The sequence below is a fragment of the Salminus brasiliensis genome, chromosome 7, assembly GCF_030463535.1.
Source record: "Salminus brasiliensis chromosome 7, fSalBra1.hap2, whole genome shotgun sequence".
NCBI classification, from domain to species: Eukaryota; Metazoa; Chordata; class Actinopteri; order Characiformes; family Bryconidae; genus Salminus; species Salminus brasiliensis.
Genome location: NC_132884.1, coordinates 35290541 through 35305702, shown reverse-complemented (window position 1 = coordinate 35305702; position 15162 = coordinate 35290541). Strand labels below are relative to the sequence as shown.

At 38.2% G+C, this 15162-nt stretch overlaps 1 protein-coding gene across 2 annotated transcripts in view; it reads right to left on the bottom strand.

Moving 5' to 3' along the window:
• Positions 1–5613: 5613 nt before the first annotated feature.
• The window catches only part of LOC140560349 (zinc finger E-box-binding homeobox 2-like), a 44069-nt gene continuing 34520 nt past the window's right edge, over positions 5614–15162 (bottom strand). For both annotated transcript variants that reach the window (XM_072684752.1, XM_072684753.1), the window contains exons 6-8: positions 12116–13458; positions 10385–10568; positions 5614–9772 (exon numbers count right to left, since the gene is read on the bottom strand). In XM_072684752.1, the coding sequence (XP_072540853.1) occupies positions 9159–9772; positions 10385–10568; positions 12116–13458 (2141 nt within the window). In that variant the 3' untranslated portion in view covers positions 5614–9158. The remainder of the gene's footprint in view (positions 9773–10384; positions 10569–12115; positions 13459–15162) is intronic.

Sequence of the window (15162 nt, the reverse complement as noted above, 5' to 3'; positions counted from 1 at the left end):
TCCCTGAAAAAAATGACATCTTTTATGTTTGGATTCCGGATTAGGTGACCTAAGGAGACGCTTGTGTGAACGGAGTGTGAAAAGCCTTCTCACATTTGAAACTTGAGGCAAACGCACTACGTCACCGCAGCGGCTAGAAACGGCTTCTCTCTGTGGCTTTTGGCACATAGCTAATAATGGTGCATTAGTGGTTTAAAGTAAACAGCTAAATTATACACTTAAATTCGCCCATCCCGTCTTAGATTTATGATTATTGTACCACGTTCACAGTGTGCTGTTTCATCTTGTTTTAGAGGTTGTGACTTTTCTTATGGACCTGGGACCTTGAAGAACCCAAATGCAAACAAGCCGCCAACTGCCTTGTCCCCTAGCTAGCTTAGCCTAGCGGTCCACGTTCCTCCATTTTATGTTATGTCTTCTGTGGTAAAATGACTTTTTTGGATGTGTCTTCTGGCTTCAAAACAATGCTTTGAGAGTTTGACAAGTCTGTCCGCTGTGTATGTCCTGTGGGGAAACTTATGTCTCTGTAGAGAAACAGTGGTTGATGGCACATCATGGGCTTAGAATTACAAGGTTCTATACAGGGTTAGGATGTCACAGAATATAAGTATTGGAAATGTGTATTCAGCATACAGAAATAAAGTCCATGTTACATTTTTAAAATACAGTTACGTTTTTATATTCCCCAGAAAATCCTTTGATTACTTTATAAAATATTTAAATAAAAATATACATTGTTCAAAGAAACACTGGTGTGCAAACACACTAACAAGGAACTCAACAACAGCTTCTTTTAAAAGTCTTTAAAAGTTCCTACTAAAGCCTGAGTAGATTGATAAATCACTGTGCTGATCAGTTATTGATCTTAGTGTTACTGAACTCTACTAAAGCCTGGGTGGACTGATAAATCACTGTGCTGATCAGTTATTTATCTCAGTGTTACTGAGCTCTACTGAAGCCTGAGTAGACTGATAAATCACTGTGCTGATCAGTTATTGATCTTAGTGTTACTGAACTCTACTAAAGCCTGAGTGGACTGATAAATCACTGTGCTGATCAGTTATTTATCTCCGTGTTACTGAGCTCTACTAAAGCCTGAGTAGACTGATAAATCACTGTGCTGATCAGTTATTTATCTCAGTGTTATACTTATATATATATATATATATATATAAAAAAGGTGTTTCAAAGGGTTTTTGAGCAATGCCATAAAAGTCTCTAAAGAACCTTTTTTTGCATTTGACATCTACTTAATGTGAAGTTATTTAGCAATTTGCTAGTAGTTCATAGTAGGTCTTTTCAGAGATGACTGAACTGAACAGTTCTCAGTAATGGTAAAGTGATAAAGGTTTGTTACATGTCATTAACTGAAACTCACAGCTGCCCACTTTATTGTCCAATTTGGAAGAGTGTGTTATTGCGATATGGATTTGTTTGCTTAGCTCTTGAGGAAGTGGTTCTGCGTGGGGGAGTGTTGGAGCAGCAGTGGACAGAAGGAGGCAATGAGTGGAAAGAAAAGAACAACTGCTAACAATTTCAGGAACTTCATTAAAACAGTGAGGAAACATTTCATTAAATATTAACAGAAGAATTACATCAAGCAAACTATGCACCGTTACCAGCTGCAGTTTAATCAAGCTGTATTTTTAATAAATTCTAAATTAAGACATTATATTCACGTTAGCTTCATTATATTTTGTAATGAAATACACTACTGAATCCATTTACGACAGTTTAGGGCTCCGATAGTTCTCTATAGTGTTCAGTTTTCTGAGTATTCTTCACAGCTCTGGTTCTATCTGATATAATGTTACATATAATTATTTATTTAGAGTTTGCATTAAGCTAAAGACAAATAAAGACACATAGGTTGTCATAAGGTTTGTCTATCCTACAGGTCTACATAATAATGTGTCAATGTCCTCAAGCTCACAGAAGGCTGGATAGTTCTGACAATTTTCAAGCCACAAATATTACAAATAGACTTAATGAATTAATGATGAGGAAAGAGGATATTGGGTAAATAGTAACTACCGACTGATTAACTTATTTAAAACATACAGCTACTTTTCAAGTTAAAAGAAGTTAATTGGCTAATTGTTGTAATCTAGGCCTTTAATCACCTGAAAATGAACCATGGAAAATTACATTTTAATGTAATTATAGAATTAATTAATATTTTTTTAATTTATCAGTTAATTCAAGATCAATGCATAAATAACACAAGAAAACAAACATGATTTGAGTAATAGAAATTATTAATATAATATAAAAGTTCTAACAGGTGTAATCTTTTTAGTTAGTAGATCACTGTCTAATTTTGGAGTCAATTCGGATTTGAATTCCAAGCAATAGAAATAAATCAGCCAATTTCTTCAATTTGAAAAATCTAGACATATTAAAGCTGACCAGGCAAAAATATACAGGGCAGGTAGGCTATATATAACATTAGGATTTTGGGTATGGGGCCTTGTCACATTAACTTAATTAACTCATATTAGCTTAAATTATCCAATATGTCCATTTTAAAAGCTACTCACTACCTAGACGATTTTCCTAAATAAGGTTCTGGCTAAACTACACCTGATTCCATTCCGCTCGTTTAGGAGGGTAGATTTTCATTACTGGCATTGCTGTTCGCTTGTAAGACATTTTTTGTTTTTAATTTGGTTTTTCGTTTTTCTTTGTTTTTCACTATGTCCTAAGTACAATACACCCACAATACTGATGTGTTTGTTGTGGAAGGACACATTTATACGACTTGTCTAGAAAGTGACCACAGTATATCTCACACTTCATCTGCGTCCCAAAGCCGAGGCTGCAGCTCAGGCAGGAGAAAGCTGACTAGAACATGGATACAAGGCTCCTCCACTGGGCTTTCCCTCACTCATAGTTAAGATGATCTGAGCAGGCTGTACCGACAAGTCATGGTAAGCAACGTTCAATAAAAATGTATGTTCAGTTGTGTTTTATTACAAAGAGAAATGCAGCCTCGGTGGGATACAGCTGTTGGGCCATTTCTGTGTGTAATCAAGTCTAATGCTTTTTGGACCACCATCTCCAGGGTTGTTCATTAGACATCATCTGAAGCTGTTTCTCTAGCTAGTTTTCCTGTTGTTAGTTTGAGAAGTAGTTTGTTTCCATTAATTTACATGGAATATTATTGTCTCTCATCAATGATGACATTTTTATTAGTAAAAAGCTAAATGAAAGATTTACAGTTATTTTATTACAAATATAAAATTTATATCTAAATACTTTTAGATATCTACAGTGTTATTCTGACCCAGTGGCAGTTTTCAGCTTAATCTCACCTTACTTCAGTTTGTAATATTTTTAGCATTTATTTATTTATTTATTTATTTATTTATTTATTTATTAATGATACAATAATCATGAATATTTTATATGACAATCATCAGCAGATGTATTGATCAATACCAGAGACATAAAGGAGGAGGCCTTGAAGGACTTACCCAATACCCATTGCTAATTAGCTGTGTAGCTAGAGAGCTAACTAAACTATTACAAATTATATAGTTCTATTAAAAAAACAGCTACTTATCTAGCAAAATTAATGCTTGGTTGATGGTTTGGATCAGCAATTGCTTTGATCTGATGACCCTATACTGAACACGCATGTGCTTTCCCTCAGCTAGCACACCTGATTCATCTCATTAGCTGATTAGCAAAAATGAGCCTTTTTTGGCACAATGAACAACATCACTTTTGCTTCCATTGTAATTGATTCAGTGAACAGTGAACTATGGGTCAATTTGAGACACTGAAATGCATCATTCTCCCAAAACGATTACAAGCCAGTCCCACCGGAGTCATTCTCCAGTGTGACTCACTGGCAAGCTAAATTGGTAAGTGAGTTGTTGCAAGCGAAAGGGGATTTTCTCAGCATGCAGTTGCCTTAATGATATTCATTTTGTGGAGTTTAACTGACAGCTTGCTGAAGAAGTAAAAAGTGAAGTGAAACGAGAGAAACAGTAATCACATAGAGTAAACCCTGTAGTTTAAATAAACAAATAAGGCTAATTAAAATAGGTGTCCATGGAGTACATGAAATTAATGTGTATTCAGTTCAGTTTTATTTATTTTAAAATAGTGTAAGATAGTAAGAGCCTTTACTATATTTGAATCATAAAATCTGTGTTTATTGAGTAAATAATATTGCAGTGAAAAGCCACACTTCTCTTATTATATCTAAAATCTTTCTATGACATTCAGAAGTTTAAAGATTTGAAAGGTCATGACTGGACACACAACTTCTTGCTCAAAAACTTCTTTATCTTCTGTGTTTTGCGTCAAACATTCAGCTGATGCTAGGTAACATATACTACAAGATCAGAATCACTCATGTGAGTGGATTCCATTGGTTTTGTGTACTGCAAATATAACTGTATATATATATATATATATATATATATATATATATATATATATACACAAATTATATATAAATCTTACAATTGAAGTACTGTTAATAGTGGGTAGGTAGGCAGTAGTAATCCATGACTCCATGTCACTTGCTTGTGAGCAGGGCAGTTATTTAGCAACAGATTTGTAATTTTAAGTGTTTATATTTTTATCTATAGATAAATGACATGTCCTGTTTTTTAAAACATATTTTGATTTATTTTAGATATATTAAAAGGTTCTTTTAAGAGCCATGTAGGGACAATCCATTTGGCCAGGTAAACAACCATTCAAAGCCATCAAAGAGTTTTACATTGATCCCTTAAGAAAAGCTAGATTTTAATAATTGATTGTGTGCCTGGGCCTCACATAAACACATCACACGGAGAATGTTTTCATAAAGTTAATAAATATGTTTCCCCCTGAATCATGCATGCTGATGGCATCATTTCGTGGGATGAGATAAGTCAACAAAAATGCTTTCAGCTGACTCAGGCTAGTGTAAAAACTAGTTTAACACTTTAGTGCATTTTGTGATTTGTAGATTGGTGGAGACAGCACTTCATTTTAATGTTTTAATTCGGTTTTGTTGTTGGCATTTGTTTTGCATTGTTCAATTTATTAATTTGAGCCCTTATTTACTCAGAAGTACTAAAGTAGTAGTAGTGTTATTACATAAAGTATGAATATTTCACAAATTATTTAATTTGATGAAAAATAAATTATTTTCTCATTGTATTTTATTTGATTGATTTTATTTAGTTGTTATGTAGCACTTCTCAACCTTGATACTTTAAATGTACGTCATAACACAAAGTGTTGAGGTCAAAGCGGACACAGTGGTAGGACAGTGCAAAATCAGCTTCCCTTTTGATATTAATTTGTGTAGTGTGGCGGCCTCGGGACGGCCCGAAGTCCCCATTTGAGTCAGAATGCTAAAGGGGACCTCCGTACACATCAGGGGAAGGAGATGAGACATACTATTTTGCTATTTTGGTACACTGCACTTTGCTAATGTCTTTAGAAAAGCTAGGTAGCTACATGGGTTTTTTTTTTTTTTAGATATTTTAAGGAACTGTTGTTATTTTGGGAAGGCAACAAAGAGTGTATTCTAGGAATGTTAAGTGAACATACATAACACATACATAACATACATAACACAAGCCTTGATATGTACAACTTTATTAGATTACAAAAAGGTGTATGCACAAACATAAGCCGGTAAAATGGTACAAAAAAGCTTAACTGATTCTGTATAAAAGTAACACTGAAGCAGATTAGACACAATAGCTTAAAGGGGTATACATTTGGTAACATTTTCATGGTAACAGATTAACACTTAGTTTAAGATAAACATGTATAAAATGTTATGAAACTGGAGCCAAACCTGAATAAAAGCACCATTTCCCTTTTGAATGCTACAGATGCAGAGCTCTTAGCTAAACTGTTGCATGGTTAAGCCCCACACCTCAGTAATGTAGGCTAATCTGTCTCAGAGTGTATCTGCGGTCTTGCTCAGTGCAGTAACATTGTGCATCGTCCTTGTGTGTAGCAGGTTTGCGTAATCCTACATTGCTGGAATCTTTCTTTTTTTGATTTTATGTTCTTACTTTCTTTCCTCTTTATTTGTCTCCTTACTTATTCCTGATACACCATTTAATACTGCATTTGGTTAGTTTAACATCAAAGGCATTATTACTGCAAGCATACTTAAAAACACACAATGTGACATTAAAGAGTGCAAATGCTTGTAGGTCCTGTTGTGTTTTGAATGCATAAAGGAGCTATAAAATGACAGACTGTCTAACAGTAATGTCAGACCATGTGGAAATATATTCATGCTTTTGCATCGTTATCTATAAGTTTTATTAAACAATGAATAGAGGGGCTGAAAGTAACTATAGAAAAGCAGATTTAAATTTTCTAAAGTTTTTAGAGTTTTTCCCTGGGCTAACCCATACATAAAAAGAGAGTAATGTATTCTCTTGTATTTCCTGGGGTAGTAGGAGACTGGGGGGCATTTGATCTTCATTTGGACAATATTGAGAGATGGAAGTAATATAACTAAACACACACAACTAAATAAATGCATTCAAAATTATTTATGAAGTGTTATTAATAGAAAAGTAGTTTTCCTGTGAGGATAAAGTTAGGACACACCCTTACTCATTACTATTTAAAAAGTCTAACATTAGAATCAGGTGCAGAACATTAGCTGCAGATGATCAGAACATGGTTAGACTGCATGTTGGAGGAGTCTGTCTTGGTTAAACCCCAGACGTTTAGTCTGGTTTGCTCTTGATTTTTGAAGTGAGTGGTGAAGATCACATGGTCAGATCCAAAGAGCTCTCTGCAGCCTTCAGAAAGAAGGTTGTAGATGCATGTGAGTCAGGGAAGGGGTTTAAAAGGATCTCAGAACAGTTCGAAATTAGCTGTTCCTCTGTCCACTAAATCATTTAAAAGCGGAGAACATTTAAAACGGTATCAGTTTACTTGGATGATCCAATACTGATGCCTTGTAGATACTCACCTGACATTCACAAACATTCAACTGAATATGTAGTAAATGCAACTGAACCTGTATGGTTTTCTATTGAATGTAACCCTACACCTAACCTAACACTAACCTTACCCTTTATTTAAATGTTAGTTGAATGTCAGGTGAGAATCTACAATGGATCATCCAAGGAAAGTGAGACCTCTAAAGCGACTGCCAACATGGATAGATCAGGCTGTTCAAGGAGGTTCAGCCCATAAGCAGACCATATGATGTGTAAAGTTAACAGTCCTAAAAGGTTATCATAGGGCCTACAGTCTCAATGTACAGCATCTACTGTCAGAAAGAAACTGTACCCGTTTAAAATTCACGGGAGGTGTGCAATGTGGAAACCCTTACTGTCAAAATTTTTTTTTTTAGGTTTGCCAGACCTAAAACAAAGGCCAGGAATCTAGAAAAACGTGTTTTGGATAGATGAATCTTGGGTCTAGCCTGATGTGGGGTTTTTTTGACCTTCATGTACACCTCCCATGAAAATCACACGGGTTCGGTCTCTTCCTGATGGCAGATACTGTACTTTGACATTTTCTGTGGCAAGAGCTACCTGTAAGCTCATGATAACATTTTAGAATTGTTGAAGGCTTCTTTACCCATCCTGTGTACTGTTCTTGGCCTAAACCTGTTAGGATAGCTTGACCTGGCCATGTTGCCAGCAGATTCACTTGTAAATTATTGACAGTGGACTGGTTTCTTATTGTTCTGAGATCTTTCTAAATCCCATTCCAGACTTCTATGCATCAATAGTTACAATCGAAATTAATTAACCCCATTAAATTAGGTTAATTAGGTTAATTAGCTAACTTTACAGATGTTCAGCTGTTTGCAATAAACCAATCAAACAAGACTAATTTAAACAGCTTTCTTCAAATTCAAAACACTTCAGACTGAATGCCACTTTTAATGATGACTGCAGTCTGATTAGAATTCCTCATAAGAGCACACATTCGCAAATCAGGTTGTAAATCGAGGGCTTCACTAGCTGCATCAGGTGTGCGTGAGAAAAAAATTATCAGGAATGATACCAGAAGCTGTTGTTTAGTTATAAATCATGTTCGCAGCAGGTTATAACAGCAAAAGAGTGATCTACTAAGTACTAAGGACGCTTGTCACTGAGGGGTTGAATAATTCTGCGACTGCAGTCGTCATTAAAAGTGGCATTTTGTGTTGAGCAAATATTCGCAAATTAATTGCATTCAGCTATATAAATGGGTCTCGTTTGATTGCTTTATTACAATCAGAAGAAAGTTTGTAAATTTGCTAATAAATCTAATTTACAATGGAGGGTGAACAATTTCAACTGCAACTGCACAACCTTCTTTCTGATAGCCTCAGAAAGCACGTTGGATCTGGTCATGGTGATCTTTACCACTCACTTCAACAATCAAGAGCAAACCACACAAATGTCTGAGGTTTTAAATGAGACAGGCTCCTCCAAAATCCTGTCTAACCATGTTCTAATCATCTGCAGCTGGCCTGCCCCTGATTCTATTTATAGATTTTCTATTTTTAGGAAAATGTGGGTGTGTGTTCTAGCATTTTACTTTTTACAAATGACTTAAAAATATATTTCTCAGTTGTATGTTTAGTTATAATACCTCCATCTCTCAGTGTTGTTCACATGAAGATCAAATGTCCAGATGTTTAAAATGGGTGTCTAATTTTATTCACATACCTATATAAATAGATCTTTTATATATTTGAAATGTTATTTGCATAATATGTTATTGTTGTAATGAAAAACTGACGGTTTCAGCAAATGACATTTGCCAGAAGTGGTCACAGTTAAATATAAGAAAAAAAAAGCTATGATGGCTTTGGGTGACCTAAATGCCCCATTGAGTGGTCTGTAGGGGTCACAGTGCTTTATGGACACAACATTTAGTGATCAGCAAATATACAGTGCAGGATTTGGTCTTTTAGCCCTTGTATGTGCGTGTGACTGCATTGCTTGTAATGGCATGGATGTTTTGCATTGGTGTAGATCTGAAGGCACTTGCTTTGTTTATGTTCACAGCATCTTCACTGTGTCCTCCAAGAGGTAGGCCTCTTATCACTTACAGGAAAAGGGATTAAGTTCCTCTGTCCACTGCACAGTACAATCCATGTGGCTTATGTTCACATCTTTGGTAAACCCACTTAAAGCTGAAATGGCATTTTCTCTGCAGTTCCAGCAGTCTCATACTGTCACTATATTCATCTCTGGCCTGTCTGTGTTTTCATCTCCATTCTGCTCTGCTTTTATTTTACTGCTGTGATGGATCCTTTTCGTGTCCTGTTCTTCAGCCCCTGAACTTTCTTCTTCCTTCTTCTGCTCACTTTCTTCGCTCATCTGTTCCAGGCCTCCAATCCTCTCCTCACTCCCTGTACTTCTTCTCTCCATCCTTCTCTCAGGCAAATGGTTACTGAGCGAGCTCTCCTCTTCTTCCTCGTCCTCTATTCTTAGGCCTAGAGGAGCTCCGTCCAGGCTGGAATCGCTGAGGAACGTGGCCGCTTCTTCTAGGCTGAGAGGAGCTCTTTCTGCTTCAGCAGTGAGCTCCCTGCTTGGGCTAGGGTAGAGGGCCGCGTCCCCCATCACAAGCTCCTCTCCATGGCTGTCTGGGTCGTGGTCCCGACTGCAAAACGCGTAGCGGTGGTTCATGTGCTGTGAGTAGGAGCCTGAGTGAGAGAAACGCTTGCCACATTTATCACATTGGTAGGGCTTTTCTCCAGAGTGCAGCCGGCTGTGCTCGATCAGGTGGTGCTTGTGTTTAAATGCTTTTTTGCAGATCTGGCACTCATGGGGCCGTTTGCCTAAAAGAGAAGAAACAGGACATGTCAGCTGCTGTCAATGTCATTTATTTTTGCTATTACAACGTGGAGGCCTTGATATCATATATTTCTATTTATGTTTGTGGACACCCCTTCTAATGAGTGCATCCAGCTACTATAATTGCTGACACAGATGTGCAAATGCACACACACACACAGCTTGTCTAGTCCCTGTAGCATAGTAGGGCCAATAGACTATGACTCTCTAGCGCAGGTAAACATAAACCTATTGCTAGGCTTGGGCAAGAGGGGTATAAAGCCCCCTAGTGTTGAGCTGTGTTCTCTGGAATGATGGATGGTGCTCCATCCAATATTTTTGGGATGAGTTGGGAAGCTGGGGATGTGAGGTGGGGTGGTAATTATCTATCATCCTGACCTCACTAACGCTCTAGTCACTGAATGTAATCAAATCCTCACAGCAATGCTCAAAAATCTAGTAGAAAGCCTTTCCTGGACAGTAGAGACAGTTACTCCATAAAAAAGGATAAACTCTTTTTTTAATATCCTTGATTTCGAAAGAAGCAATAAATAAGCAGGTGTCCCAATACTTTTGTCCACATAAAATGTCATAGGAGACTGTGTTTGTGTTTGTACCTGTGTGTTCATATTTGTGGCGCAGCAGAGAGCTGCTCTTCTGGAAGCTTTTGTCACAGATGTCACACGCATACAGTCCTTCCTCAGTCTTCCTTAGTCTCTTTCTCCCTGGCCCATTATCCCCATCCAGCCCGTCCTCGATCAGAGTGAAGTAGTCGAGACATCCTTGATTTATTGCTTCACCCTAAAAGAGAGGAATTGAGTTGTTTTACCTGTTATAATACCTGGATTTGGCAAATAATGCAAGTAATATCTATTACAAATGTTGTACAGCGCATTCAATACATCCTCCTTTTTAATTTGTGAAATCAGCATATGACTGTGAACTTTGAGAATTTGTAACTGAACCGAGAACACCACAGTGTGTAAACAGGTTTGAATTCACTCTGCCCTTTATGTATGTGGAGGCAGGAATTCCCCTCTGAGTAATCTGCTTGTTTACAGCACCAATAGGGGAAACAAATGCATCAAAAGACACTCACAGAGAGTGAATGAGGGTCTGTAATGATATATTACATAATACCAAAGGTCATTGTCTTAGCAATACGATGCTCTCTTCAATAATGGACCCTGACTTACTCAGAAGGGTAACATCACTCTTTCTCACAGCACTGTGTTAGCACGACTGTTAAGCGTTGTGTAAGGAACCATGATTAAGTTGCAGAGTGAAACTGGAGGACACAACTGAAATGTGGTAAATATTGTGAAAATGTGTGTGGTCACATAAAACACTGAACCCGTTTGAGACGGTGCTGGGCTGTGAGAACACCAACTGCATGATTCTGAAGTAGGGCTGCAGATAATTTACCGATTATTTTATCGATTAATCGGATACTTTTGCTACATTAAAGAGCAACAGCAAATATATATATATGTTTGTGTGTGTGTTTATATTTAGACTTTTTTTTTTAAATAAAGTTAAGCAACTTTTTTCTTTTTAAAAACACAAAGCTGTCTACATAGCGCTATAATTTACTGAAAAAGAGGGGAAAGTCATAATGATGATTGATATTTATTACTAGGCCTAAATTTCATACTGCAAGTACATTAGACTGGCCATCATACATTTATTTACTATGTTAAAGGGCTGTCCTACGCTTGCTGATCCTGCTCACTGCAATCAAACTTATCTGAATATACTTGCTTATTGAATTGGTGAATGTTTGGGCTCTTACTGCTCCTTACACCACCTGATATTTTACTTTCTGGAATATTTTACACATCACTGTGAGGGAGATAGGGGTGTGTGAGGCTGTGTGTTTATGTTCCTGTGTGTGAGACTATGCCCATAAAGGCAACATGAATCAAGCTCAGGTTTCCAGAAATGAACTGCAGTGTTTTATTTTCTGTGGTAATGTTTATGAGGAACACTTAATGTTAAACAGTTAATGTAGGGACATCATAACAAGCCAATATGTTGACTAGTCATTAAAATATAGCTATAGGTAATGCACATACATTACTAGCCTTCATCTCAACTAGCAAACACACTGGTTTGCGCTAAATGCTAGCTTTAATGTGTAAGGTTCGCTCAGTGAACCGACTGTATTGACTGGATTCTTTGCTTCTGAGACGCTGAAGCATTGCTACTGTGGTAGACTGTGATTTTTAGTAATCCAGTGAGTCGTTTCAGCCCCATCTGATGTCTAGAGAACTTGCAAAGAGTAGAAATCAGGATTGGCCCACTGGTGGGATGCTGAACAAGTCGGTTTTAACCGTGACATTTCTCACCTGCTGTATTCTTTTCCTCACTGCCTCTGCCTCTGCCTCCAGCATATATGTCATAGGTGACAGAAATCCAGGATTAGGGGCCGGTGGTGTAAGAGGAAGCGACGTGAGACCATTATGCCCCATTCCTGTAAGGGCACTTGGCATAATAGGATTGAAAAGGGGATAGCTGCTGAACACTGTGTTTCCAAATAATGGTGTATAGGCCCCGCCCACTTGATGCTGAGGAGGTGGAGTTAACCTCCTAAACATGCTCTCCACATCCCTCCGATCCATCTGTGGGGAACTGCCATTGCAGGCTCGTTTTCTGGCCTCCTTGCTGGAGTCTGAGCCTGTACGTGTTTTGGGAATTGAGAGGTCTAGGGGCTCACTCTGACAGCCTTCTGATCGGGGGGACGGCCTGTGTTGGTTGGGTTGACATGGTGACGTGGTGACTGACAGGTCCAGGCAGGGTGGAGAGCTGAAGCCTGAGGAGAGCGGGTGCCTGCGTTCTTGTAGTGAAGGTGAGGTGGGACTCATGAGGGTAGAGTTTTGAGGGCTTCTGGTTTCCTTGTTTGGCCAATAAGGGTGTCCAGGATCTGGGCGGAGGTGCATAGGGGACTGTAGTGGCACAAGAAGCTGCTGTGGGACAGAGTGCCAAGATGCCCTCTGAGGGGACGAGAGATCTCTAGGCAGTCCATTAGGGGTAGAGGGTGTTTTCTGGGTGTCGTAGGGGACCTGCGAGGAGCGAGAGAAGTTGAGCGGTGATCCTTCCCTGCGACAATGAGACTGCTCAGCAATCTGTCTGTCTTTGTTCCTGCACTGATATCTCTCATGCTGCTTCAGAACAACCTCATTCGGAAAGATCTGAAAGCACCACTGGCACGACACGGCACCAACGGGCATCTCGCCTCTGCCCTCTCTTTCTTCCACCTCGTCTCCTTCCTCCTTCCCTCGCTGCTCTTCCCTTCCCACCTCTTTGCGCAGCATTTCCTGCAGGAGGTGTTCGAACTTGCCGCCGGATTGCAGCAAGGGCAAAAGTGTGGTCCCTTTAAACACCCCTGTCCACCCCTGTGGAGTTCGTAGCGTAGAGGTAATTGATTCCTGTCCCTGAGTGGGAAGCTTCTCAGGGTAGCACTGACCTAGCGGGCCATACGGAGAGCTCCTCCCTCTGATGTTCCTGCTTCCAACTGCAGGGGGCGATGTAGGGGAGGGGAAGAGGTAGGCGTGATGGGAGTGACCATTAAAATAGGCTCCGTTCCCTGACCCGCCCCCACTAAAACACTTCTTGCTGCTAAGGTGCGAGCTGTAGGAGCCTGAATGACTGAAACGCTTCTTGCAGTTGGCGCACTCGTAGGGCTTCTCACCTGCAGGGGCAAAAACACCAGAGGTTACTACTGGTTAAGGATCTCAGTTGAGGATCTCTTACAGTGATTTGATTCAATTATGCATCTTGAAGAAGCAAATTAATTGTGATCTAAAATGTTACCAATTATTTTGATTGTTGGAACAGTAGTGTACTGTAGTAGTGTTAATAAATACTAAAGTGATACAAGTATTTTAATCATTTACTGTGCTTGAAAATTGTTTGACGTTGTATTTCTGGTCAGAAAATGAGAGCATAAAGAATTGGACAGTATTATAATCCATATATAGTCATATCTAACTTTGTGTGTTGTATAGTAATAAATATTTGATATTCCATGCAATGTATGAATGGCAAGTTCAGGTTCTGGAGAACCACTACCACCATCCTATTTTTCCTTTCACTGTTCCCTGATTTTATGTACATCTGATTCAACTCATTCCTACTTTACCAAAAGCATCATAATGTGTTATTCGTTAACTAGTTCTTAAGAATGATAATTAATTAAAAAGCTTTTCTCAAAACCTTCGTAACAACAGTACTACGCGAACTTACTCACAATTTAATGTAAGTGTTTTTTCTGCAGTTCTTGCGGAGGAATCTTCTTATTCAGTTGGCTTGAATATTACTATTACTACTACTACTACTACTACTACTAATAATAATAATAATAGATTGTATTGTATTGTATTGTATTGTATTATTTAAAATCATTTATTAATATACATTTTAGTTAATTTATGCAGTCATGAGTATTTTAGCTGAGAACATCCATCAGTACTGTGTATCTGACTGAGCTGATTTGATGGTTTGAGTTCAGGGGAAAAGTCAACAAAGACGCTTTGGTTGATGAAACTTATCGGTAAAGACTCGCATGACCGACTCATTCTATTCTCATGTCTTTCGTTACTATGTAGTGTAGTATGTGCTAACATTGTTTTTGGAAAGCTCAGCTCCGCTCAGCTCGTTAGCAAGCCTTTCTTGAGTTGAGCTGGTTCTATTAGAGTAGTGATGCATTAAAACCTGGGATCACCTGGATGTTCTTGAATATATCATATCTTCAGATCCCACTGCTCTGATTGGACGAAAAGTAGGGATGCACTGAATATTTGGCAAATCAAATTATTATACGTGAAATAATAAGTGAAAAGGCTGGATAATTCATATGAAACAATGTGGTTTCTGATGACGCGATCAAATCGCAACCAGCATGCTGTTAGATGCTTTTTGTAAATGCTGCTGACATGTCACAACATGTGTCAGAAAAGGACCACAGAACGGCAGTTTGCAGACATTTCATGTATGGAGTGGTGAGAAAGGTGGAAAGATTAATGAAAACCTGCAAAAAATGAGTTCGGTGTTCGCCCAAATGTTCAATTTCATTTGGTTTCAGTTTTCAGATTTCATTTTTCATTTCGGTGCATCCTTAATGAAAAGTAAACTTCTTGTTTACTCAGATTTTATATATATGATGGTGTGATTTTATACTATGACTTTGATTTTCCTACAATTTTCTTTATATATCGTTGTGCTTACGGAATTGCAGTATATCACAATATATTGAATTGTAACCCGTTTCGCAAGTTCTTGCCAATGCACAATGCCTTACACTTCTTTAGAGTAATTTTACTGTTAATAGCTTCATGTAGGGAACTGTCTGGATGCTCTGGCCTGTTTATGAAGCAGAGAGATGGAAGAGTGTCAC